At 36.4% G+C, this 27801-nt stretch overlaps 4 protein-coding genes and 2 non-coding genes across 6 annotated transcripts; all 6 read left to right on the top strand.

The window, feature by feature from the left end:
• The first annotated feature begins 473 nt into the window (after positions 1-473).
• Positions 474-580, top strand: LOC125582754. The gene has a single exon (XR_007320208.1). It is a non-coding gene; the product is annotated as a small nucleolar RNA R71 (small nucleolar RNA).
• Positions 581-3500: 2920 nt separating this feature from the next.
• Positions 3501-3607, top strand: LOC125582576. Its single transcript, XR_007320033.1, has one exon. It is a non-coding gene; the product is annotated as a small nucleolar RNA R71 (small nucleolar RNA).
• Positions 3608-9661: 6054 nt separating this feature from the next.
• LOC106381942 (farnesyl pyrophosphate synthase 2-like) lies at positions 9662-11767 on the top strand. The gene is made up of 10 exons (XM_013821880.3): positions 9662-9962; positions 10026-10166; positions 10257-10460; positions 10557-10645; positions 10737-10788; positions 10877-10972; positions 11053-11097; positions 11177-11266; positions 11348-11419; positions 11498-11767. Exons 1-10 carry the CDS (start codon positions 9720-9722, stop codon positions 11624-11626), a joined length of 1161 nt encoding a protein of 386 aa, XP_013677334.2. The 5' UTR covers positions 9662-9719; the 3' UTR covers positions 11627-11767.
• Positions 11768-15190: 3423 nt separating this feature from the next.
• Positions 15191-17274, top strand: BNAC02G33500D. The gene is made up of 7 exons (XM_013818652.3): positions 15191-15283; positions 15448-15534; positions 15640-15834; positions 15925-16083; positions 16176-16229; positions 16443-16574; positions 16813-17274. Exons 1-7 carry the CDS (start codon positions 15191-15193, stop codon positions 17212-17214), a joined length of 1122 nt encoding a protein of 373 aa, XP_013674106.1. The 3' UTR covers positions 17215-17274.
• A 208-nt stretch (positions 17275-17482) lies between these two features.
• Positions 17483-19100, top strand: LOC106381941 (DNA-directed RNA polymerases IV and V subunit 4). Its single transcript, XM_013821879.3, has 9 exons — positions 17483-17649; positions 17735-17800; positions 17876-17944; positions 18011-18085; positions 18166-18277; positions 18364-18441; positions 18533-18566; positions 18650-18718; positions 18835-19100. Exons 1-9 carry the CDS (start codon positions 17598-17600, stop codon positions 18907-18909), a joined length of 630 nt encoding a protein of 209 aa, XP_013677333.2. The 5' UTR covers positions 17483-17597; the 3' UTR covers positions 18910-19100.
• Positions 19101-20611: 1511 nt separating this feature from the next.
• LOC106380219 (subtilisin-like protease SBT5.4) lies at positions 20612-26149 on the top strand. Its single transcript, XM_013820028.3, has 9 exons — positions 20612-22614; positions 22699-22811; positions 22882-22979; positions 23050-23214; positions 23523-24258; positions 24337-24582; positions 24663-24780; positions 25095-25308; positions 25379-26149. Exons 1-9 carry the CDS (start codon positions 22531-22533, stop codon positions 25912-25914), a joined length of 2310 nt encoding a protein of 769 aa, XP_013675482.2. The 5' UTR covers positions 20612-22530; the 3' UTR covers positions 25915-26149.
• Positions 26150-27801: the final 1652 nt, after the last annotated feature.

A 27801-nucleotide genomic window follows, 5' to 3' on the forward strand; every position in this document is an offset into this window, starting at 1 on the left:
TGCCCATCCTGGTGTCAATTTCTGTGGTTACCTGATTCAACACCTTGGCCTGAACCTGCTGACCCTGCAACAGCTGTTGCATCATCATACCCAGACTTTGCAGCTCATCTGGTTGATTGTTCTCGTTAGCTGGAACAGCTTGCTGATTGCTCTGCGGTTGTCGCTTGTTATGGTTCTGAATATGTCCGGCCGTAGCTTTCTCCATGCTGAAGACGTGCCCTTGGTTGTTTTTCAGTAGTTGATCAACCTTGGCAGTCAGCTCATCTATTTTCTGGGTGTCAGAACTGTTCCCTTTCATGGAGCAATCACTCTCCTCTTTCTTATTAGCTGAGCTAGCAGCCATGTTCTCAATCAGCTTAAACGCTCCATCAGTGGTTTGAGTCATGAAGTCTCCATTGCTCGCAGGGTTCAGAGCACCTTGGTATTTCCAGTCCACTCCATCATAGAAAATGTCCAGGAGGTAATCATCATCAAATCCATGGTGAGGACATTCTCTGCGATAGTCATTAAAGCGCTCCCATGTGTCACAGAAAGGCTCATCAGTGAGCTGTCTGAAGGAGGTGATCTTGTTCCTCAATGCAGCTGTTCTCACCTTAGAGTAGAAATGGCCAAGGAACGCTGATCGGACCTGTTCCCATGAAGTGAGAGAGTCGGTAGGGAGAGAGTTCAACCACCGTGCAGCTTTTCCATCAAGAGAGAATGGGAATAACATGCACGTGATGTAGTCTGGTGGAACACCATTCACGCGAGTGAAACTACAGACTTTTTCGAAGCTCTCAATATGCTCCATTGGAATTTCTGTAGAGAGACCAGAGAACACCTTTCTCTGTACTAGACCAATCAAAGCAGGCTTGATCTCGAAGTCCTGCCTGGTGCAGAGTGGAGGAACAATGGCAGAGCCCGTAGTAGGGATGTTACGCGGAAGGTTTCTCTGCCCGATTGGAACAGTCTGCGCCTATTGTTCCTGCTGCGCGAGAGCAGCCTGTTCAGCAGCATCCTGCTGAGCTTGGATGGTCTGCTGCATTTTTTGCATCTGCTGCTGCATGAGTGCCATAGCCGCAGCGAGATCATCCTGATTGGCGTGATCACCCATAGTGGTGTCAGTTTGCCTTGGTTGTTGACGGTTCTGACGTTCTAATCTCGCTAATTCTTCGTTGGTGAGCTGATGCAATGGTCCTTGTGCGTTGCTCCGAGTATGTCTACTGGTCATGCACCTGGATCATTAGCTGTGACAAAGAAACAGAGGCGAGTTAGATATCTTAGACTTAAAATGAAACTGAAAAGTAGAGGTAAAAAAAATCTGGTCCCCGTCGCAACGGCGCCAAAACTTGATACACTAAATATGAATCCTTGCTACTGCCAAGTTAACAGTTGTGATTATAGTACTTTAGATTCAATCCAGAGGACCAGTCTACACTTTACTCTTATAAATTTCAATGACAAGCTAAGAAGAAAATGGTTTTCAATTCAATTGGTGACGCGGAAAACAAGTAAACTAGAGTTTGATTCAATTTAACAAGAAGCTAGCCTAGGGTATTTCATTGGGTGTTGAGCAAGAGCCAAACAATTATTCAAGCGCGATGCAGTGCTTTCTAGAACTCGGATCACTCAGCTGGAACACCCCACTGTCGTGGTGGTGATCTCTTTGCTGGTCGATCCCATCATCTAACTGTCGTTGAGATGAGAAACGACTGCAAGCCTTAGAGATCAGGTCCGATCAGTTTACTTACTACCCTAATATCTACTTTCACTGATTAGGGATACTAAGCTCATTCAATACATGTCAAGCTATCTCCTAAGCGGTTAGCTAGGCGATAAACTTAGGATCTAACATCAAGTGATCAGATTAATGGAAGCCTTAAGAATAGTATGGATGAAGAATAATCAAGAATAGCTTATCTATGTTTAGCTCATATTTCAACACCCTAAAAACCCTAGGCGAGCTAGATCACTACTCAATCATGATGCAAGCAATCAAAGACATAGATCCTGAATGAAACTGCATAATAAAACAGATAGAAAGAGGGTTCAGGATAATCTTCTCTATGGTGAGAGAGATGGAGCCTTCTCCCTTTACAATCCAAAAGCACAAAAGTCTCCAATGGTTTTCTTCTGTCTAGAATAGCGTAGTATGGTAAAGAGAAACAGAAAATATGATATATCAAAGCCACAGGCGGCTGGGAGAGAAAATAGGGATAATTAGGGCAAATCCCGTAATGATTGTAGTTTCCTTAAAAATCTCTGCCGCTGGAACACTCACTCGGAACAGTCACTCGGGTTGCTCCGCTATCTGACTGTTCTGCGTGAAAACCACCAAATTGCATTGTTTTCTGCCTCTTTTGTTTCAGCGGGTCCATCTCCCATCCAATGCAACTCCAGACCTGTAATGACTCCAAAAGGAATAGAAAGACTCGATAAAGACTTGAAAACCAATTTAAAAGCATGTATACAAGATGTATAAAACACCATATATCACTGGAGCAACAACTTCACCATCTTTCACTGTTTTCTTCTCTTCCCCAACCTTTCCTTTACCTTTCGCTTCCACAATCTTCTCCAAGATTTCATCATTGATTTTCTCATCAACAATCACCACTTCATCATCTATGTTGATGGCAACCCCCTCACCTTGTTTCTCAGCATCCTTGGTGAGAGCTTTCTGAGGTAACTCCTTACCACTCCTGAGGGTGATAGCTTTCATGGTCTCCTTGGGGTTTTGCTCAGATTTTCCAGGTAAAGAACCTTGTTGGCGATTTTGTTGAGTGTTCATGGCAGCAAACTGGTTCTCCAAGGTTCTGAACTTGTTGTTGAGCTCATTGTAGCTTCCATCAATCTTTGCGTGTAGGTTTTTCAACTCATAGCCAACATGCTTCTCACTTCTTGTCTGAAACTCCAAGATTTGTTTCAGTAGGGCATCAGTGCTGCTGACTGGAGGAGTAGAGGTAGAAGTTGTAGGTTGTTGTTGGGCAGGTTGTTGTCCTTTGTTGTTGAAACCGGGAGGAGGGTTTTGTTGAGGCTGATAGCTGCCTTGCTGGTTGTTCCGAGGCTGATAACCACTCTGTTGGTTGTTGGAGTAAGATCTCTGTTGGTAGTTGTTGTACTGAAAGTTTGGCTCTTTCTTGTACCAGCTACCATTGTTGTTGATGAAGCACAGCTCTTCTTGCCCTTCCAAACCATCTACTTCCTGGACCACAGGTGTGGCTTCCTTGTTTGGGTTACCAACAAAGTGCAGCTACTGCTAGGTGGCCTTATCAGCAATGAGAATGTCAATCTTATCCTGGAGAGCCTTTAACTCCCTCCTCGTCTGCTTGTCATCTGTTCGACTGCCTCTGTCGTGGTCTCCACTGTAGACAGCATCACTCTTTACCATATTGTCAACCAGCTCTTCTGCATCTTCCTCAGTTCTCCCCAAGAAGAACCCATTGCTAGTTGTATCCAGTCTGGCCCTGTACTTAGGCAGAGCACCACGGTAGAATGTGCTCAGCAAGCTCTCCTTGGAGAAACCATGGTGTGGGCAATGAGCTTGGTAGCCCTTGAATCTCTCCCAGGCTTCACTGAAGCCTTCTAAGCCTTTCTGTTGAAAACTGGAGATCTCATTTCTCAGCTTAGCAGTTCTTGAAGTAGAGAAGAACTTTTCCAAGAAAGCTTTCTTGCAGTCATCCCAAGTGGTGATTGAGTCACTTGGTAGAGACTTCTCCCACTGTCGTGCCTTATCCCCTAGAGAGAAAGGGAATAACTTCAGCTTTAAGGCATCCTCAGACACACCATTGGTTTTTGACAACCCACAGTAGCTGTCGAACCTGTCCAAGTGATCAAATGGGTCCTCTAGAGCCAAGCCATGGTACTTGTTGTTCTCGATCACGTTGAGGAGTCCTGATTTGATCTCAAAGTTGTTGGCTGCTACAGCTGGTGCTCGGATTCCCAATCTATGACCATGAATGTTGGGGCGGTCATAAGTGCCAATGGGTCTAGCTGCTCGCTGTTGGTTATGTGGAACGTTGTTGGCATCATTTTGAGGTATGTCTCCCATATCTGTATCCAATCTCTGCAAGTGAGACTGTTGCTCTTCTTCTCTTCTCTTTCTAGCACACTCTCTCTCTAAAGCTCTGATGTCTGCGGCTCTTGGAACTAGGTTTGATGGACCCCTGCTCCTCAAGTTCATACACATGTAAATTAAAGGGAGGTGAAGAAAGAGAATCAGTAACTAAAGAAAATAAAAATGACTTACTCTCAAGCAAATGACTAAATCTCAATGTTCAAATCCACTTAGAGTTTGGCAACGGCGCCAATTTGATATTAGGAGTTTTCAAGGCTCGTAGGACAAATGTTGTAGTATAAATGATTGTCGAACCAATTCTAAGGGATTTCAAGCACTGAGAATGCAAGTACTTACTTAATCTAAGTGCAACCGATGATTTTAAAGGTTTTCTAAACTAATGATTATTACTAATGCAGTTTCAGAATAATAAAAACGGTAATTGAGTTGACTTTCTTAACTAAGGAAATGAGAACTCATGGGCATAGGAATTAGACCTTGGGTGTTCAAGTTTCGAACTAAGGATGGCAAACGAGCAATCAAACTATCTACCTTAAGCTTAGACACGAATCTAAACAAACTCTATGTCTAGATGAATGTTCATTTACTAACACATTTCAAACAACAAATGTCTTCGGTTGAATAATATGGAAGCAATCATTACTAATAGGTCTAAGGCTATCTTAGCATTTCTAACAACAAATGTCTTTGGCAAAATATGCTAAAAGCTTAGAAGAGTTGTTTCAGGCATTTCATCGAACACCTTTTGGGTGGAAAATGCCTAAAGATCAACTTTTGAGAAGCTAACTCAGAAGATGCATTATCATTACTCTACTAGCAAGGTTTTGGAATGATCTACTCTAAAACATCCTAGCTCTAACCTAATCACCATTAATCTTCCTAACCCATGAATTCAAATGGTGATTACTCACTACTCTTCATGATTCCTCTTAAACCCATTTTGGATTTCAGATTAATCATACAGAGGGATACAACAACGAATTGGAAAAACAGAATTGCAATAACTAGATGATTCAAGAGATGAACTTTCCAAAGGTTTTTTCTTAGAATAAAGATAATATGTCTGGTGGCTGCCAAGAGTACTTAAAACATAGGTTTTCAGAAGTAAAAACGTGCATAATAAAATGACCAAAAGGCCCTTGAGTAGAAATGAATTCGAGTAATCAGACGTCGCGCAGCGACCTCTAGTAGTCGCTCCGAGAGGTCGCTCCAGGCTTCGGGAGCGACCTGGAGAGGTTGCTGCGAGACGTCGCTCTGGGTCGCTCTTCGCGAGCGACCTCGCTACATCGCTCTGGTCACGTCGCTCCGAGTGATGGAGACGCGAGCGACCTCGCTGCGTCGCTCTGGTCAAGTCGCTCTGGGTGATGGAGACGCGAGCGACCTCGCTGCGTCGCTCCGGTCAAGTCGCTCTGAAAGGGTGTCACAGCGACTTCACGGTGTCGCTCCGGTGAGGTCGCTCCCATGCACTGCTCGTCCAATGATCACCTTTTTCACCTCTTTTGAGCTCCAAATGCACCCAAATGTCTCCAAAAACTTCATGTGGTACTCCAATACCTGATAAGGACTCATGTTTGCAAAATGCAACCTAAACATGGCGAAATCCTAGTCTATATGATCAAAATGCACATGGGTGAATGAATAAGACAATGAAAATATGCAAGATATCAGAAGTCCCTGTTACAAACAAGTCATCGATGTATATATCTATGATCAGAAGCTCTCCCTTATCTTTCTTTTAATATACCGAAAGTTCCTTGGTGCACTTCGTGAACTCCATCTCCTTGAGAACACGGTCGAGTTTGATGTTCCAAGCTCTCAAGCTCTCGGCGCTTGACGTAAACCGTATAGAGCTTTGCTGAGTTTGTATATGTGATTCTCTTTACCTTTCTCTTCAAAACTTTCTGGCTGAGTTACGTATACATCCTCGTTTAAGTCTCCATTTAGGAACGCAGTTTTTACATCCAAGTGATGGATCTCCCATCCATTGGTCGTTGCTAACGCCAAGAGTAGTCGTATGGTATCTATCCGAGCAACTAGTGCAAACACTTCGTCGAAGTCTATGTCTTGTTGTTGCACGTAGCCTTTTGCAACTAGCCTTGCTTTGTATTTGATCACCGTTTCATCTGAATTCCTCTTGATCTTATAAATCCACTTCAAACCTATCGGTTTCACACCTGCCGGCTTCTTGACGAGCTTCCAGGTCTTGTTTTTGATGATAGATTCGATATATGCCTTCATTGCATCGATCCAAGCTTGTATTTCTGCAGCTTCGTTTAACTTTCTGGTCACCATCTATGGTAAGCAAGAGTCTACCACCTTCAACTTCGGCGAGTAGAATGTAATCATCGAACTGCTTTGGTTTACTGATGTTACGACCATATCTTAATGTTACATGCTGGTCTTGGTTTGCATCGTTGTTCTCTGCTACTTGCTCTTGTTCACCTGCATCTACAACTTCTTCTTCTTCATTATTGTTTTCCTCTTCATGGTGTTGGTGATCTTGATGCTCATCACCATCTCCTTCTTCTGTAACATCGATATGAGGAAGTTTGAGAGCTCCCGGTTCATCGTTTGTAATCATTGTTGTTGTCCAACTCTTCTTCTCATCGAAGATTACGTCTCTACTAACAATAATCTTCTTCGTGACAGGAACATAGAGCCTATAAGCTTTTGAACCAGGCTCTATCCCGAGATTGATTATCATTCTTGATCGATCATCGAGCTTACTAAGATGTGGAGCATTGATTTTTGCAAAAGCGATGCAGCCGAAGATCCTTAGATGCTCAATGTTTGGTTTCCTAACAAATAAGCCTTCGTATGGAGTTTTGTTTTCCAAAGCCTTTGTAGCAATGCGGTTGATGATATACGTTGAATGATGTACTGCTTCCCCCATAGCTGATTAGGAATCTTCATAGTTTTCATCAAACTTCTAGTCATCTCCATTAGTGTTCCATTCTTCTCTCGACCACACCGTTTTGTTGTGGTGTATACGGTGCGGTGAGATAACAAGTTACACCGTTTTATTCACAAAAACGAATGAACTCAGAAGATGTGAACTCTCCTCCTCTATCAGTGCGAATAAGTCTTGAGTTTGAGCTTCGTTTGATTCTCCACGTACTCCTTGAACTTTTTTGAACCGATCGAACGCTTCACTCTTCTCTCTTAGCAGCATCGTCCACATATATCTTGAGTAATCATCAATTAAGACGAATACATATCTATTGTTTGCTGGTGTTGATGGTGATGTCGGACCGCACAAGTCACCATGTACCAACTCCAATGCGTGTGATGCTCGATACTTTGCTTTAGGCGGGAAAGACTTCCGAGTTTGCTTCCCAACCAAGCAGGCGCTGCACACATCTTTCTCATGTATCACCTGAAGCATCCCTACTACCATCTCCTTGTCTACCATATTCTTCATGACTCCAAAGTTCACATGTCCTACCCCCGCATGCCACGTCCATGTAACATCAGTTTCTTGTATTTTAATACACTTCGGATATTCAACCTCCATTGGCGTCTTGTACAATCGGTTTGGTTGCCTTGCGACTTGTACTAATAGCCTTCCACGGGGATCTTTCAGCATCAGTAAGTCTTCTTTCATATTAACTTCACAACCCATCTTGTTGCTTGTCCAATACTTATGATATTGTGTTTAAGACTTGGGATGTAGTAGATATCTTTGAGTGCTCTTGTCTCCCCTGTTTTTTCGATGAATGTGATTGAACCTTTCCCAACAATCTCAACGTTTGATCCATCACCGAATTTGACTTTGCCTTTGATGCTCTCGTCTAGGTTTGAGAAGAACTCTTTCTTGCCTGTCATATGGTTTCTTGCACCATTGTCAAGGTACCATACACTCGTATTTTCATCGCATTCATCAAACCTCTTAGGAAACACTCTCTCTTCGTTGAGGAATACTACTTCATGCATATATAATGCATCTACTTCTTGTATTTTTGTTATGTTAGCTTCTTCTCTTGGTCGTGTAGGACAATGTGACACGAGGTGCCCCATCTTGTCACATCTCCAACATCTAACCTTAGAGTAGTCCTTCTTGGTCTTGTCTGAAGCTTCTCCTCCTTTGTTATGACCATCAGAACCATTAGACCTTCCTCATCCTCTTCCTCTTCCACCATAACCTCTACCTCTGACTCTTCCTTGCGAGTTGTTATGGCTTTCATTACCTTGCGTATCATTCTTTCCAAACATGAGCTTCGATTGACCTTCATCTTGGGTTTCTTCTTTTATGTGTTCATCGAAAGCCTTCAATCTCCCAACAATATCTTCGAACCCCGTTGAATTTAGATCCAACACTTGTTCTAACGAATCTACGATGTGAATGAACTTTGTTCTTGGAAGTCCCTTCGGAAACTTCTTTACCATCTTCGATGCTTCCATTATCTCTCCAAACGCGGCTGCTCTCGATGCTAAGCCTGAAAGTTTTCATGTGTAGTCATCCACCGTGTCTGTGTCTGCCATCTTCAGTTTGTCGAACTCAGACATCAAAGTCTGTAACCTCGCTTCTCTCATGCGATCAGCACCTAGGTTACAAGATTTGATAGCTTCCCAAATCTTCTTCGATGTATCATGCCCTCCTATCTGAAGTATTAGCGCTTCCGGGACTGATTGAAAGATTAGAGCAATCGCCATATTGTCCTTCTTTGCATCATCGCTCCATGGATCAATCGTATCCCAAACATCGTATAAACGAAGCATCACTTTCATTCGCATCGACCATACGGTGTAGTTGGTCGATGATAGGATCAGACATCGTATGTCCTTCTTCATCTCCAGACCTTTATCACGTCCTTGAGAATTGTTATTGTCTCCCATGTTTTGATCGAGTTACAACTCCTCTTGTAAACGATCTTCGAAATCTGGAGCTCTGATACCAATTAAAGTTGCACAAACACAAAGATTATAAGAACTTCTCTTCATATTAGATTTAGAAACTCTCTCAAAACTAAATCTCTCAATGTGTTTCTCTTGATGGAACATCTCTCTATGAGAACTCTTTATATAGGACGAAGCTACATCTTTTCCTATGGGCGAAGCTACATCATTTCCTAATAATAATACGAAAACATTCCTAAGCTCGATATGTTTTTTTTTTTCCTTAACTCATCAAACTTCACTTTAATGAGTTAACTTGCTCCTCGTGTTTTATCTATTTTTATGAAAATGTATTTTTAAAGAAAAAACTATTTTTACAAAAAAATTGAGGGCTGGCGATATCCGAAACTTAAATTCTGCTGACCGCACTTGCATTCGCTTCACTTAAAATACACTTATCCGCAAATTAATTTTTTTTAAATCTATCGATCCACACCCGCGTTGCACCGGATCAAACGACGCGGAACATGCATGTATAAAGTAAAATTCCCAGGTCGCTTAGTCCTCCAAGTGACCAAAACATGCCCCGACCAAACACGACGGCGTGGCATCTGAAAAGGCCCATTATCATATGGGCTTCTCTCAGCCTCTTTCTTAATTAAATTAAAATTAGAAAATTATTATTGGCTGCACTGGCTTTTGCCTTGACAAGTCAAGTGTTAAAGTGGGAGTTGGAGAACAACAACTCCGACTGTCTTGGGGGAAGTAGGTGGCACAGGTCGTAAATAAGAGGAAAGACAAAGGGTATTTTCGGAAAGAAAGCTAAATGAGTGTGAGTGGTTGTTGTAGGAATCTGAGAATCACAATAAAGGCTGTGCTGCATTTACGTCTCAGGCCTCCTCGTGGATCCAGTCCCTATCGTCGTATCCAAAGTAGGCACCTTTCCTCCTCCTCTTCAATGGCGGATCTCAAGTCAACCTTCCTCAACGTCTACTCCACCCTCAAATCCGACCTCCTTCACGACCCTTCCTTCGAATTCACCGATGCATCACGTCTCTGGGTCGAAAAGGTAACTCTTTTAGATGCTCAGATCCTCTCCCGACCCATATCTTGATTCTGTCTTTGTTTGTAGATGTTGGATTACAATGTACCTGGAGGGAAGCTGAATCGTGGTCTCTCAGTCGTGGACAGCTTCAAGCTTTTGAAGGAAGGTGAAGATTTGACCGAGGAAGAGGTTTTTCTCTCGTGTGCTCTTGGTTGGTGCATCGAATGGGTATGTTAAAGGTTCAACCTTTTTTTTTGAATCTCTAGCTAGATTAGATACCCTCCTATCTTAATCTCTTGTTGTTGTGTTGTGTTTCAGCTTCAAGCTTATTTCCTTGTGCTTGATGACATTATGGATAACTCTGTCACTCGACGTGGACAACCTTGCTGGTTCAGAGTTCCTCAGGTTGGTATGGTTGCCATCAACGACGGGATCTTACTTCGCAATCACATCCACAGGATCCTCAAGAAGCATTTCAGGGGAAAGCCTTACTATGTTGACCTCGTTGATCTCTTTAATGAGGTAATAATCTGTCTACACTCTTTTTACACTGAGCTGAAGCATTGATAATTAATTTATTATCCTAGTCTATTCTTTTTTTATATATATATATTTTAGGTAGAGATGCAAACAGCTTGCGGCCAGATGATTGATCTGATCACCACCTTCGAAGGCGAAAAGGATTTGGCCAAGTACTCATTGCCAATGTGAGTCGAAGTAGTGTGTGCGTTTCAAAAATATTTGAATATGAAAGGCAGTACGTTTTCTGAGTTATTGAAATGGTTTTCCAACATGCAGTCACCGGCGTATTGTCCAATACAAAACGGCTTATTACTCATTTTATCTCCCTGTGAGTAGAAATATTCTTGTACTCATTCTATAGACTCTATTATTTTTTTAGATGTTTCTGTAACGAGCTTTGTTTGACTACTTTTAAGGTTGCTTGTGCGTTACTTATGGCGGGCGAGAACTTGGAAAACCATATTGATGTGAAGAATGTTCTTGTTGACATGGGGATCTACTTCCAAGTGCAGGTAGTTTTGCTTCTATGTATTCATGAGAGCTATTTGTTAGGCTAATGCCAAGAGCTTGAAAGTTCTTGTTCTTTTTGCAGGATGATTATCTGGATTGTTTTGCTGATCCAGAGACACTTGGCAAGGTTTGTTTTTTTCGGACTTGTTTGGCTGTATTAGTATGCTCACTTGATGCAAGCATATTGGTAACGTTTGATAATGCAGATAGGAACTGATATAGAAGACTTTAAATGCTCCTGGTTGGTGGTAAAGGCATTGGAACGCTGCAGCAAAGAACAAACTGAGATATTATATGTAAGAACCTTATTGTTTTTTTTTTCAACAAAAGGTTTTGCATTTTGGAACGTGAAAGAGAGTTTTGGTCTTATATTGTAGGAGAACTACGGTAAACCAGACCCATCAAACGTTGCTAAAGTGAAGGAGCTTTACAAAGAGCTTGACCTTGAGGTTTGAAACTAGTTGGAACATTACACAACTAACATATGTGTGCTATTCTAATTTTGATGATGTTTATGAACATGATAGGGAGTGTTCAAGGAGTATGAGAGCAAAAGCTACGAGAAGCTGACTGGAGTGATTGAGGCTCACAAAAGTAAAGCTATCCAAGCAGTGCTCAAATCCTTCTTGGCTAAGATCTACAAGAGGCAGAAGTAGTCAGTCTTAAGCCTTTCCAGATTATGTCTTTGATTCTTCTTTGGTGATTTGTGTAATTCTGTTCAAGTGCTCTTCATTTTCTTAAACTAAATCTATCATTTCCACTTTTTATCTAGAGAAAAAGACAAAAATAGCACTAAATCAAGTTTTTGTTTCCAAACTAGCACTCAAGGTCAAAAGTCACAAAAATAGCACTTAATGTTTTATCAAAAGTCACAAACTTAGGGTTTAAAGTTAAAGGGTGGGGTTTAGGATTTAGGGTTTAGGGTTTAGGGTTTAGGGTTTAGATTTTAGGGTTTAGGGTTTAGGGTTTAGGGTTTAGAGTTTAGGGTTTAGGGTTTATGGTTTATGGTTTAGGGTTTAGGGTTTAGGGTTTAGAGTTTAGAGTTTAGGGTTTAGAGTTGAGAAATGAGGTTTTGGGGATAAGATTTCAAATTTTGAAAAATAAAAAAATTAAAATTTTCAAAGGATAAACTTTGAAAGGTGCTATTTTGGTCATTTTAATTTTTGAGTGCTATTTTTGTGATATAAACTTAGAAAGGTGCTATTTTGGAGATTTGCCCTTTTATCTATTCAAAAAATTTGTCTCTTTAAAAAAAATATATCAGACCTTCAGTAAAATGCAGGGATAGAAATTACAAAGATATAGTTGGTTGTATTAAAACAACAGTATAAATAGATATTTTTGTCATCATTGATGATTATCAGTTGATATCACATAAGTAATAGATTGTTATAGATTATTCTCTGCAAATAGGCGTTTCTAAAGAGTGTGTTCTTCAGTTTGGAGAAGTTGATTTCATCTGAGATAGTAAATTTGGTGAATCGATTCTGTGTGTTCTCTATGATAATCAATCATATACAGTTGAGTGCTTATCACCAGTATATTGTAGACAAAGAGAAATCTATTTGCAATCTAGAGTTTCTGTTGAGACTGTCTGTAATCTACATTGCCATATAGTTTGAAAAAGCTTGAATATGTATTGAATATTGAGATCCTATTATTGATTAGCTTACTGTCAAAAGATTTTGTCCAAACTAGACCAAGTCCCTCTGTCGCTTTAATATTGATAATGCTAGCCATCTACTTTTTGGTGCAGTACAAACGACATGCAGTGACGGATCCAACCAGGGTATACATATTATATCACGCACGGATACAAATATTTTATAAAATATTTATTCTGTTTTATAAAATTAAAATATTTTTTTAGTATCATAAAATGAGATGTGATTTTGTTGTTATGTCATCCACTCTCTCTTTCTTTCACCAGATACTTGCAAATGGAAAGAGTATAACCCACAAAATGTAGAGTAAATGTTAGTTACTTAATAACATCAAATTAGCATTATATTCTTAATTTTCATTCAAAATTTGATTAATTAGAGCATCATTAGTAATACAGTACATAGATGAGTCTCTAGTCATTAAAATAATGATTACACTAGGATAAAACCTGCGCGTTGTGAATTTATTTGTATATATTATCGATAATTTTTTTTTATATTTTATCATTTTATTTATACATATATAATGTTTTTTCGTTGTTATTATATAATTTCTTTCTGATGGACCGGATTATTTTTATTAAAAATTGTGGAATTAAACTATAATTAATATATTATGGGTTGATCGGATTGGACATTAAACAAATTATGACACAAAATCTTATTTTTTTTCACCGAACACATTTTTTTTTTAAATGAACAGTATTGTTTCCAAAGTTGAATTATTTTGGCATTTATCTTTCATATGGTTTTGAGAGGTTTCAGATTCAACCGTCAAATTGATACATGTCATTTTAATGCTTTTAGTCGTATGGTTAAGGAAAACTTACATTTTTTGTAATTTAAAATCGTTTAAAAAATTCAAAATATAACATATAAGAAAAATCTAACATATTAGAAAAATATAACATATAAGGTTTCCTCATTTTTGTAATTTAAAGTCATTTTCAAAAATCTAAATATAACATATAAGGTTTCCTCATTTTTGTAATTTAAAGTCATTTAAAAAAATCAAAATATAACATATAAGAAAAAATCTAATTTTTTATATTATATGGTTAATGTTATTGTTTAATTTTTTAAATAATATAAAATTAAACAAAAATGAAGAAAGATGCAAAAATTGTTATCAAATATTTATTATTCATAGTCATTAATTGTCATATATATGTTAATCGTATTAGGTAATTATGTAACTTTTATTTAAGGAAAAAATATATGATTCTTATAATTTGGGTTATATAATGAACCAACGTTATATTTTTAAACTATGGTTTATATAAGGTGCTCTGGAATTCTTTGAAATAAGATTTAGAAGACATACACAACTGCCACATAAGATAGAGATTTTTTTAATTTTTACAAAATTCAGGTTATAACTATTTAAAAGATTCTCAATTAATATATAGAAGATTACCAACAGTGTGAAAAAAAAAGTGGGAAGAGAGAAGGAAAGACGTTATCTGCTAGGAGGCTTCCTCTAGCATTTTAGAAACTAAAGAGCATCAACATTGACCTGTTTCTAAAACTTTGTCTCTTCCCATTATTATATTATTATTTGTAAATAATTTATTAAATAATTAAATTGTAAATTGTTAAACAAAATTGTGTGAATAAAAGACTGGCAAGTGGCGTGGTAGTTTCTCAAGATGGTGTTAGAGTCTCCTCGTAAGAGCATCTTCAAAAACATTCTTTATTTTAAAGTTTGCAAAATTCTATATTTGAAATTTCAAGTTGTTCTTATTCAAAAGTAAAGCTTCAAATTTAATTTCAAAATTATTTGTAATTTATACTATGATCTTTATATTTGTCATAATTAATATAAATTCAAGAAAAATTTATAAATAACTAGCACATATATTAAATTATTACATGAATATTAATTAATAAAAATTTACACTAAAATATAAAGTTATAAATAGAAATACATAATTCAGTATTAAACTACAAGAAAAATACCACATTTTACGTAAACGCTATTGGTTTTTCATTACTACTTCATTCTCTAACGCTGGTGATGTTCTTAGCAAAGAAAAAAAACTGAAATTTACTATAGAAAAAAAAAATAAAGGAAACTTTGCTAACTAAATTTTAGTTTTGAAATATCTTTTAGTTCTAAATACATTGTAGTTGTGTTGGCCTGTTGTTACAAACTAATAAAAATGATGGAATTTTACATTTTAAAGTTATGACATGTACAATAAATTAATAAACTAATAGAAAAGGAATATGATTGCAATCTTTTTTTTAAGTAGAAAATAAAGATAATCACTGTAATAAAACATTTTTAGAAACAATCACTGCAGATCCAACCATTGCAGATGCATGGTCGTAATTATAGGTTCGAGTCAAATATCTTGATTTCCTTTATTTGAAAATCCATTACCTTAGACAATATTTAAAAAAATGAAAACTAGTCAAACATAGCAGTTTAAAAAACTAGTCAAACATAGTGCTATATATAGCTTTTCCATTTCTACATCGTATATAAATAACAGACCTATATTCATCCTTGAAGAAACAAAACTAGTTAATAAAAAGTCTAGAGCATTTACGATGGCTCTTATCGTGAATCTCGTACCTCTTTTGTTCTCAGCAGCCCTAGTTTATTCGGATCAAAATACAGTGCCGCCTCTCAAATCTTTCAAGGTCAGCTTTAAAACAAAGCTTGAGACACTCCCTTTCTTTCTATTATTTTGATCTACAAAACTTGTCATTTCTTACAATTTGATCCTTCATTTACTATATGTAGTTTTTTTTTATGAAGTGAGTGAAACAGTACTGTGTTTATCATGTATTTTTAACCTTGATAGATCAGTGAAAATGTGATATACGATTGCATTGATATTTATAAGCAACCGGGACTTGATCATCCCTTGCTCAGAAACCACAAAATCCAGGTACAAGGTTTTACAAATATATCTCGCCTTCATTTATGGTTTTATAAAATATAAATTCAATTCAAATAAACAAATATTGACTATAAAATTTATTCTTTGGAAAAGATGAAACCATCATTTTCACCACATGATTCAACGAATCAAACTGGCAATAATGCGACATACAAAACGAAAATAGCATGTCCATATGGAACTGTTCCTATACTGAGAAATACAAAGGAATTCAACACTAATGCACAAATTTTCGCCGAAAAGTATCTCAATCCGATTTTAGCCGATGGGCTCGATCCTCTAACACATGTAAGCATTCAACTTTTCTCCTAATTCTTTAAATCTACTAATATATATGTGTGCGCGCGCGCTCTATAATAATTTATTCTTGGTACGTAGATTGCTGGAGTAAGGTCGGAACCTGGTCCATATCGTGGTGTGCAAGCCTTTTTTAATGCATATAACTTAGACCTCAGAGACGATGAAGCGTCATATAATCAAATATATATAGGGAGTGGACTTAATAACGAGGCCAATTTTGTGATGACAGGTTTAATGGTAGGTTTTACATTTAATTTTGGTTTCTTTCTCAGTACATCCATCAATCATCAGGATAGTGCTCAAGTATTGCAGTCTTTTTTAAAATACAGATAAATCCAAGCTTATATGGAAACGACAGTGTCTGGACATTTGGATTTTGGCAGGTCTGCATTTGAAATGTTAAGATTTATATCACATATAACATGAAACTGTAAATATTTATATCGAAGTTTTAAAGTATCAAAATTTTGAGTATAATGGTTTATGGGCAAAGATAGTTTGAGTAATTTAGGCTTCTAAATACATAAGACCGGATCTATATACGATTTTCTAAAAGTTCTTCAAAAAAAAAAAAAATCTATATACGATTTTGACAGGGTAAGGATGGAAAAGGATGTTACAATACTGGATGTCCGGGGTTTGTCCAATTATCGCCACGAAATCCTATAGCCTTTCCCTTAGGAATGAAGCCACTAGAAGCTGGCAACATACATCCCTTCATCCATCAGGTATGTTACATGATTTGAAATACTTCATTTTCTAATTGAAATGTTTTAATTTTGTTGAAAATATTGTCACTAGTTATTCTCATTTAAACATAATCATTTAACTAGTTAGGTTTAAATTATTACCGTTACCTTTTAACATTCGTTTGCGTTTAAATCAAAACTATGACTTCATTAGTGCAAACACTGATTGCAAATGTGTTTTTTATTAACAAATGATATTTGCTTTTACTGGTAAAAGGATAAGCAAACAGGAAATTGGTGGCTTTCAACCTTGGGTTATAATTTATTTAAAGTAGATATCGGCTATTGGCCAAAAGAGCTATTCAACCTTATGGATAATGGTGGAAATATTGTTGGAGCTGGAGGTGTGGTTCATGCTTCTCCATTTGGTTCAAGCCCTGCGATGGGTCATGGTCAATTTCCAAAACAACCAGTACCTTCCGATGGATCACCGACTTTTTCAGATGTTAAAGTCATGAATTCTAAGTATGAGTCACATAGAATGGATTATTTTCCAATAGAGAAGTTGTTAGACAGTCCCCAGTGTTATGGGATAGAAATTGGGATAAACGAACCTCCTCACCATGATCATCGCGGTTTCTTTTTTGATGTTGGTGGTCCGGGAGGAAACACTTGTTGAATTTGATATTTGTAATTTCATTTATACCCATGATATTTAATGAAACTATCATTTTATAAATTAGTAATATTGACACTGTAAACATTAATGCAAAAAGAACGCACCGTTTCTTTTCTTTTTTAGTTAAAAAAAAGTTATTTCATTTGTTTCCCAAAATCAAGTATTGTAAATAGTTTTTTTTTTCATTTTGCTAAGATAAAGGATTTGGGTGATTCAGTTTGGGACTAGTTAATGAAAAGTGTAAAAGCCCATCAAAAGCCCATCAAGTACACTACTGACCAAAGTAAAAGCTAGCGAGAGAGCCATTCCAGACTTGCCATCTCCGCCGTTTGTTGCTGACACTCTCCTCCTCTTTGCCTTCATCTCGATCATCGGCACTAGTCATGTCGGAGAAAGGAGGAAAAGGGTTCAAATCTTCTCTCAAATCCTCTTATGGTATCGCATCTCTAAACCAACTTTCATCAGATTTTCTTACCTTCTTTGTCGGACATTGTCTTTAACTCGGTTTTGAGGGTTATAGGGTCCGGCAAGGACGATAACGCAACCAAGTCCAAGAAGACAAGGAAAGTCCAGTTTGATCCTCAAGGTTTGCCCTTTATGCTTTCTCCTCGCTTCCTTCCTCATAAAGTTCCCAACTTTATCCTGTGATGTTCAAGTTTAGGCCCACGAGAGTCCAAGTACACGTTTCTTCAAGAGTCTGATGACCAGATTCAAGGTTCTTCTGCTAAAGGTACAAACTTTCTTCTTTGTTTGATTGTGTCTCGTTTGCTTAAACTCTTACCTTCTTGGACTATAGGTGGGAAGGGAAGCAAGGCTAGGAAGAGTACTCTGTCTAAAGAGTCTCAGCCGCTTGAGCTTAAGACTGATAAGGGTTTAGTACATTCTGCTACTTTCTCTACCAAGGCCCCCCCTTTGTTCTGCATGTTAATATATGTGTGATGGTGTTTGCAGAGCTTCCGGAGAATGCAAAGTGCTTGATGGATTGTGAAGCTTTTGAGATTCTGCAAGGCATCAAGGAGCAAATGGCTGTGCTATCTGAAGATCCTAGCGTAAAGCTTCCTGTGTGAGTAACAACATTCACGACATTGTGTTCTGTTTTCCGTGCGGGAAAGGTCTTTGGATTCTCACTAATGTGTGGTTTGTTTTCAGGTCGTTCGACAGAGGACTGGAGTATGTGAAGTATGGTCGTTGCTACATGAATCCTCAGTCTGTCAGACAGATCCTTGAGTATCCTTTTTTTAGCTGTCTTCATCGATCTTTGATGCAGATTCATATGTGATTCTATTCTGTGTTTATAACTTAACGAGTATGATATCAGGCCTCTGAAAAAGCATGGTGTTTCTGAAAGCGAGGTACTGAACTTAACCAAAGAGCTTTGATTCATCCAGACAACAAACCCTAAGCAGGTTTCTAACTTTTGTGTTGTGTTTTGCAGATGTGTGTGATTGCCAATGTCTGTCCAGAAAGCATTGATGAAGTCTTTGCTTTTGTTCCATCCATGAAGGTATGCATTAGCGCTCGGTTCTTATGCTTTCTGTGTATATGTTTTACTTTCATCTGTGAAAAATGCCAATCTGAGTTTATTTGTTTGGTGCATTTTTGGTTTGTGGATTTATATAGGGAAGAAAAGACAAGATCAGTGAGCCCTTAGAAGAGGCATTGATGAAGCTCTCCAAGCTCAAAAGATCTGCTTAATGAAGGTTACCAAGCTGTTTGGCATAGTCGTAACTTAAGGATGTTTAAGTTGGGCTTGGGTTTTTTCTTTTGGCATGATAATGAATTTACTACGCAAGGGTCGGGTGTTGTAAATGATCTAATGATGTACAACAACATTTGATGTAAGTTTTAATCGTTTCCTTACAATGCTATGGAATGTTCTTAAACCATCAAGCACATTAACTCCTGTCACTTGAGCTCATTCAACAACAGATGTCAAACTGAAATCTAGTGAAAGAACCAAAAAAAACTAGACACTGGAAATACCTATGCCATAGAAAGGAAATTAAATGGCAGTAATGTGTAGCCTAGTTTCTTCTTCAGAATCTGGACAAGCTTTAGCTACTTTCTACACGATGTCCTTACACAACCAACTGCTTTGGTCCTGCACCTTTCACACCTCGTACACACTTTCAGCACCATGATTTGCTGATCCCGATGACAAAATCTTGTTAACTGTAGTTGCTTAGCTTATCAGGATGAAGAAACCAACTGATATCAATGACTTACTTAAAGAGAGGTACATAGTTCTCTTGTGATTTTGACTATATTTGGCAAACCTCTCTTTTGGGAGTGGGAGTTCACATACCCATTCGGATTCTATTCTGGTTTTGGGTTTTCGAGATCAAAGATTTCAATCTCATTCAGGTATTTCTAAATTTTGGTTCGGTTCGGGTTCAGATAACCCATTTAAATTATTTTAAAATTTTAAAATTCATTATATACTTTAGCTATTTTACATATTTACTTTTGACTGTTTGTATATGTTTTCAAGTATTTTGGACAATTTAAAAATATTTTACAACTTAAAATATCTTACATACTTTGGATGTTTTTAATATACACTAAATCTAAAAATAATTAATATATTTAGGTATATAAATATATTTCGGATACATTCGGGTACCCGAAATACTTCGGGTCAGGTCGGTTTCGGTTCTCTAAATACCAAAATTTTGAACCCATTCGGATATTTAATCTATTTTTGTTCAGATTTAGTACTACTTTTTTGGATCGGACTCGGTTCGATTCTCCGGATTCAAATTTTTTGCCCAACCATACTCTCTCTCATTAAGTTTCTACGTATAGTAACCATCACTGTATTAATTTTTATTTTCATCGTCCTATATATTAAATGAGAAATCACTTAAATGACTTTTTCTTAGGTGTCAATTATAGAGAGAGTTTAAGAAAAAATGTTATAATTTGATTGGTGATAAATTTTCAATTTTCAATTATTTTAATTTGATATAAAATAAAAGTTAAGTCTAAAACTAATTAATATCACTTACCAAATAAACTAAAAGATATTACAAATAATAATTTATAGTAACTAATTGTCAAAATTATAGAAAGTGGAAAAATGTTTGATTAATTCTTTTATATCTATATACTAAATAAAATAATTAATAGAACACAATTTATACAAAACGATATAATGATTTCATATTCTTATATAAAATATTATATTTATATATATAAAGCATTATAATAATTATTAATGTCTTATAATGTCTATATATATCTTATAAGTCATTTATAAAATAATCCATCATGGCTTATTTTTAAACTATTTATAAGAGTTTATCAAACATTTATAAAAAATAGAAATCTTCCTATATATCAAACGAGAAGTCTACGTATCGTTCATTTTTTAATTCTTAAGAAAATTATTATAATTTTTTTTTTTTTGATGACCGTGGTATCCGAATGCCCCGAGGGGATCCGACTAGCACCTAATGACCGTCCGGGTAAATCTGAGCCACTAAGGGCCCGCCGGAGCCCGCCGAAGGCATCCACGAGAGCTGGGTATCCTCATGTAATAAGCCCAGTGGCCACGCGCAGTTGGAAGTGTCCGTATTAGGCCCAAAGGTCCCTCAAGAGCAACATCCGCCAGAGTTGGCCCTCGAACCCAAGACCTCCCGAAGGAGGGGGAAGGGAGCGAGATTGTTCAACTACCACTGGACCACTAACGCGCGGTTAAATTATTATAATTTTCCTGGTCAATAATTTTTAATTTTATTTATTTTAGTTTAGATTTAAAATAAAAAATAATGCTATAACCAATTAATATCACTTGCCAAATAATCTAAATTATGATGACAAAAAAATCTAAATTATATTACAAATAATATTATTTTCAGATAATAACACAATATATCTAAGAATTATCTTATTTTTAAAATTATATTTTTAAAAAATTTATTATCGTCCTACATATTAAATGAGAAGTCACTTAAAATGATTTTTGCTTAGGTGTCCATCGTAGAGAGAGTTTAAGAAAAAAATGTTATAATATGATTGGTGAGAAATTTTCAATTTTCAATTATTTTAATTTGATCTAAAATAAAAGGTAAGTCTAAAACTAATTAATACCACTTACCAAATAAACTTAAAGATATTACAAATAATAATTATAGTAATTAATTCAAAATTCTAAAAAGTGGAAAAATGTTTGATTAATTCGTTTATATCTATATACTAAATAAAATAATTAATAGAACACAATTTATACAAAACAATATAATTATTTCATATTCTTATATAAAATATTATATTTGTATATAAAGTATTATAATAACTATTAATGTCTTATAATGTCCATATATGTCTTATAAGTCATTTATAAAATAATCTGTCATGGCTTATTTTTAAAAATTATTTATAAGAGTTTATCAAACATTTATAAAAAATAGAAATCCTCATATATATCAAACGAGAAGTCACTTAAGTGATTTTTACTTGCGTATCGTTCATTTTTTAATTCTTAAGAAAATTGTTATAATTTTCTTGGTCAATAATTTTTAATTTAATTTATTTTATTTTAGATTTAAAATAAAAATTAAAGCTAGAACAAATTAATATTAGAGTGAATCGGTTGAAAACCATAAACAAATGAAAATACCTATGATTTGACTCATTTGTCTCTATGGAAAAAGGTATAACATTGTGGGATTTAGGGTGTTTGGTTAATTAGGATAAAAGTGTAGTGTATGGGGTGCAATTTCCCTTAATATTACTTGCTAAATAATCTATATTATGATGACAAAAAAAATCTAAATTATATTTCAAATAATATTATTTTCAGATAATAACACAGTATATCTAAGAATGATCTTACTTTTAAAATTATATTTTTGAAAATTTATTATATTGAATTATAATTAATTATTTAATATCTCATATAAATATAATATTAGTAAAATAAAATTTGTTTTAAATTATATATAAAAATTCATTAATGATAATATTAATATTAACCATTTTAACTTTTAATGTGAGAGCTCAGTTGCAAAAAAATCACTTCGCAAATAATAGTATAGAAGAGGTATGTTCCGTATCATCATAACACTTAAATTCGTAAGTTTGGTTAGAAAAAATCTAACAAAATAAATATTTTTTTATCAATTAATTAAGTTTGGTAAGTTTAGATAGAGAAGAATCCATCAAAATAAATCAATTATGATTTATTTCCTTTTGTAGAAAATTTGTTATTTATTTCTAAAAAATATTTCAGTTTTAATAATATAGATTAAGATACAAGCTACCGTATATATAGGTTATATTAATATTTTCTTCTCCACTTTCTGCACAGATACAATGCTATCAGCTATGACGAAAACTCTACTTGCATTGTTAATCATCTTCTCTCTGTTTCATGTCCCTGCTTTTGCGGTGAAAAAGGTAAGTATCTTCTTATAAGGAACACGTTCTTGTTACGTATGTGAGCTTATATATTAACAAGACTTTTGTTTTGATTGACTATAGAAGTCGTACATTGTTTACTTGGGATCTCACTCACATGGCCCTGAAGTCTCCTCCTTAGCCCTTAAACGTGTAGCTGAATCTCATCATGAGTTGCTGGGATCCTTTTTGGGAAGGTAATAATATGACTTCACGTCTCTTGCTTATATTCTTAGTGTTTGATTTGGTTCTCATGCTTTTCGATAGTCATGAGAAGGCTAGAAACGCAATCTTCTACTCATACGATAGACATATCAACGGCTTTGCAGCAGTTCTTGAAGAAGAAGAAGCTGAAGCTATTTCAAGTAATTCAAAACTCTCGTTCTCTCTTTTGAGTTTATTTGAGAGTTTAACCTTCAGAGTGTTTGAACGCAGAGCATCCGAATGTGATCAGTGTGTTTCTAGACAAGGGGAAGAAGTTGCATACAACACATTCTTGGGAGTTCATGCAATTGGAGAAGGATGGTGTGATCCCGTCAAGTTCCTTGTGGTCAAAGGCAAGACTTGGTGAAGACACAATCATCGGAAACATTGACACTGGTTTGCAATTTTCACTTCCTCTGCTCCCTCTTCCTTAATTTACTAACTAACAACAACTAAATCCACAACCGGACGCTTGTGGCCTGGTGGTAAAGGGCTCACGGCTGTGAGTTCCGCCACCTAGTTGTCACGTCGATTAAAATGGGGTGAAAAAGACTCCTTCTGGATGCCTTAAGCGGGCTCCTCGGCTTAGCTCCAATAAACAGTCATTAGGCGCTAGTCTTGTCTCTGGTCTTTTCTGAGGGCATCCAGATACCAAAGTCATCAAGAAAAAAAACAACTAAACCCACATCTCTGTTTATCATCAGGTGTCTGGTCTGAATCCCAAAGCTTTAGCCCACATGGTCTTGGACCTGTTCCTTGTCGATGGAAAGGAAGTTGCAACACCGCTGGCAATGTTAGTTGCAACAGGAAGCTTATAGGGACAAGGTACTTCAACAAAGGATACTTAGTTTCCGCGGGTCTCAACAGCAACTCTTCCTTTGAGTCTGCTCGTGACCATAATGGTCACGGCACTCACACGCTCTCAACAGCAGGAGGCCACTTTGTCCGGGGAGCTAGCGTCTTCGGTGTAGGCAACGGAACTGCGAAAGGAGGCTCTCCATTGTCCAGAGTAGCTTCCTACAAGGCCTGCTGGCCTCCTGTTAACGGCTCTGAGTGCTTTGACGCTGATATCTTGGCTGCCTTTGATATGGCCATCCATGATGGTGTTGATGTCCTCTCCGTCTCTCTCGGTGGTGATCCTGCTGATTACTTCGCAGATGGCATTGCCATCGGCTCCTTCCACGCTGTTAAACATGGTATCACTGTGGTCTGTTCCGCTGGAAACTCTGGCCCCGCTCCTGCAACTGTCTCAAACGTGGCCCCTTGGATACTCACCGTAGCAGCCAGCACGCTAGACCGTGAGTTCCAGTCCTTTGTGCAGCTTGCGAGTGGCGAACGGTTCAAGGGAGAAAGCATGTCAAAGGCCTTGCCTGCAGGGAAAATGTTTAGTCTCACAGCGGGAGCTCAAGCTAAACTTGCCAATGCATCTGCTATAGATGCGTAAGTCAAAAACAACTTTGAGCTACAATTCTGTCTAGTCTAATTGTAGTACATAACTTGTTGTTGTTGTTAAACCAGGATGCTTTGCAAAGAAGGCACGTTAGATCCACACAAGGCAAAGGGTAAGATCATGGTGTGTCTGAGAGGAAACTCATCAAGAGTGGAAAAAGGTAGACAAGCAGCTCAAGCTGGTGCTGCTGGTATGATTCTATGCAATGATAAGGCATCAGGGAATGATATCACAGCTGATCCTCATTTTCTTCCTGCTACACATATCAACTTTTTCGATAGTCAAGCCTTGTTCTCTTACGTTAACTCCACTTAGTATGCACTCCCAGTCCCATATACTTGTTTTTTTTTTGTGTGTACTGCTTCATCGTTTTGATTATAACGTTGGTTTACAGTTTAGAGCCCATGGGAACTCTTACTGCACCTGCAGCAGCTTTTGGCATCAAACCAGCTCCATACATGGCAAATTTCTCATCTCAAGGACCTAACACTGTTACACCAGGAATCCTTAAGGTCTATTCTATTTCTATCTCCTCATAGATACTCCCTCCGTTGTTCCGTTTAAATAGATTAGATAGATGAAATTTCGTTTCACAAAAATAGATTTTTGTGTTTTCTATAAAAAAAAATTTGTAAATTTCAAGAAAAATAATTGATTTTGTTGAATTAAGACCGGTTAAAAGTTATTGAAAACTGAAAATTAAAGAAAACATTTCTTAATATTAACGAAAACACAAAAGAAAAATCCATTTTTTTGGAAAGGAGGGGGTATATGTATCCATTCCCCCCGCTTCTTCTTGCTCATTTGATGGTATGGTTTTGATTAGCCTGACGTGACTGCTCCTGGGGTCGACATCATAGCCGCCTACACAAGGGAACAAAGTCTCAGCGGCTTGGAATTTGATCATCGCACGACTGCATTCTATATAGAATCTGGCACTTCCATGTCCTGCCCTCATGTTGCTGGTGTTGCCGGTCTTCTCAGGACAATGCACCCTTCATGGAGTTCAGCTGCCATCAGATCTGCTATCATGACCACCGGTATATGCTTATTTCCACTCTTTTCATTCGAGATACATACACACTCTCATTATTGCGCTTTCACGTGCAGCGAGAACACGAGACAACAGAGTTAGCCCCATGCTCAACGGGTCTTACGTGAAGGCAAACTCATTCAACTACGGTTCAGGACATATCAGGCCAAACCGTGCAGGAGATCCAGGATTGGTCTATGACTTGACACTGAACGACTACTTGGACTTTCTTTGCGCAGTTGGGTACAACCAAACGATGATTACGCTTTTCTCAGAGAGTCCTTCCTACAAATGCCCCAAGGAAGCTAGTGTTGTAGACTTGAACTATCCATCCATCACGGTGCCTAACCTCACAGGCTCTTCTGTGACTGTGACCCGGAAACTGAAGAATGTAGGATCCGTGGGCACTTATGCGGCAAATGTCAGGGAGCCACATGGCGTGTCCGTGAATGTTGAGCCGAGTGTGTTGAAGTTTGATAGAGTTGGTCAAGTTAAAAGCTTTAAGATGACACTGAAGCCTAAATGGGTTGCAAAAGACTATGCCTTTGGTGGTCTCACATGGAGTGATGGCAAACACTACGTAAGAAGTCCTATTGTTGTCTCTACCGCCTAGTTGATAGAGAGAGAGAGAGAGAGAGAGAGAGAGAGAGAGAGAGAGAGAGAGAGAGATCCATTATGTTGACACAGCTTTTCTTTCTTGGTTTTACTCCTTTTTACCTAATGATCGATGTTGGTGGTTGAAATGATCTAATGCTGTTCACAGCAACATTTTATCTAAGTTTTTTACCGTTTCCTTTCTCAAAACTAACAAAATATATAAGAGAAAAAGACAAAAATAGCATTAAATCAAGTTTTTGTTCCCAAACTAGCATTCAAGGTCAAAAGTCACAAAAATAGCACTTAATGTTTTATCAAAAGTCATAAACTTAGGGGTTAGAGTTAAAGGGTGGGGTTTAGGATTTAGGGTTTAGGGTTTAGAGTTTAGGGTTTAGGGTTCAGAGTTTAGGGTTTAGGATTTAGGGTTTAGAGTTTAGGGTTTAGGGTTTAGGGTTTAGGGTTTAGAGTTTAGGGTTTAGGGTTTAGAGTTGAGAAATGAGGTTTTGGGGATAAGATTTCAAATTTTGAAAAATAAAAAAATTAAAATTTTCATAGGGTAAACTTAGAAAGGTGCTATTTTGGTCATTTTAGTTTTTGAGTGCTATTTTTGTGATATAAACTTAGAAAAGTGCTATTTTGGAGATTTGACCAATATATAATGCCATGAAATATTCTTAAATCATCAACAGGACAGCAACTCACTCATGTCACTTTGATCATGCAACAGAGTTTATTCAACAACGCATAGCAAGTTTGAGACAGTTATAGTCCAAGAAAGTGTATGTGCCAACTAAAACTGTGTCGGTTTGATTGATTAGTGAGCTGTGTTAAGGGGGAAATCTGGACCACATAATACAGAGACAATTAAACATCGAAATCATTAGAAATAATTAAATACTAGATTAAAATTCGCGCCTTGCGCGGAATAAACATTATATATATAAATTATTTTATGTATTATATGTTTTTACATACTATGAAATAATAAATATATATTGAATAATTAAAAGTCAGTAATTATTACATATATAATTAAATTGGTGCGAACGTATAAATCAATTTTATTAATCCAAACATTTTAAAATTTTTTTTTGATAGGATATGTAATTAAATTTAAATGATATTAACATACACAATATATTTTTAATATTAATGTCTATTTTTTTTTTAAATGATGCTTTCTACTTATATGTTTTTTTTTATCATGTGTATTTTTAATAGCAAAAACTTTAAATTACTGATAACAAAATTTTCATTGTGGGATCAATAATTTTAGTAATTGATAATTTAAAACAATTTATCAATGTTAGTTCAAAACTTTTATAAAAAAAAATTATTCAAAGTAAATTTTGAAACTAAAATATTTATTTATTCAATATGGTTTATAGTTTAATTTAGAATGATATATATATATATATATATATATATATATATATATTAAATTTTAATGATTAATTAAATTAGACTTTTACTTATATGATTTTGTAATCATTTGTATTTTGTCATAACAAAAATTTTAAACCATGGATTGCAAAATTTGAATGTGAGACTTTTAACAGTTTTAGTAATTTACAGTCATTTTTTAAAATTCAAAAAATAAAATATACAGAAAAATCTAAATTTTTATAATATGGTTATTTTGTTTTTCTAAAAATTATTTTAATAGTTTTAAATTAAACAAATTTGATAGAAGATACATTTTTTTTATCAGATCTTTATTATTCAAATTCATTAATTGTCATATATATTTTATCCACATTAGGCAATTCCGTAATCTTTATTTAAGGAAATAATAAATGACATTAATAATGAATTTATGGTTAGTTTAATAAAAAGCTTATTATATAATTAGATGGACCAACCTATTTCTTTAATAATTCTAAGAATCATCCTATGGATGACA

This window comes from Brassica napus, chromosome C2, assembly GCF_020379485.1.
Source record: "Brassica napus cultivar Da-Ae chromosome C2, Da-Ae, whole genome shotgun sequence".
In the NCBI taxonomy this organism is placed as follows: Eukaryota; Viridiplantae; Streptophyta; class Magnoliopsida; order Brassicales; family Brassicaceae; genus Brassica; species Brassica napus.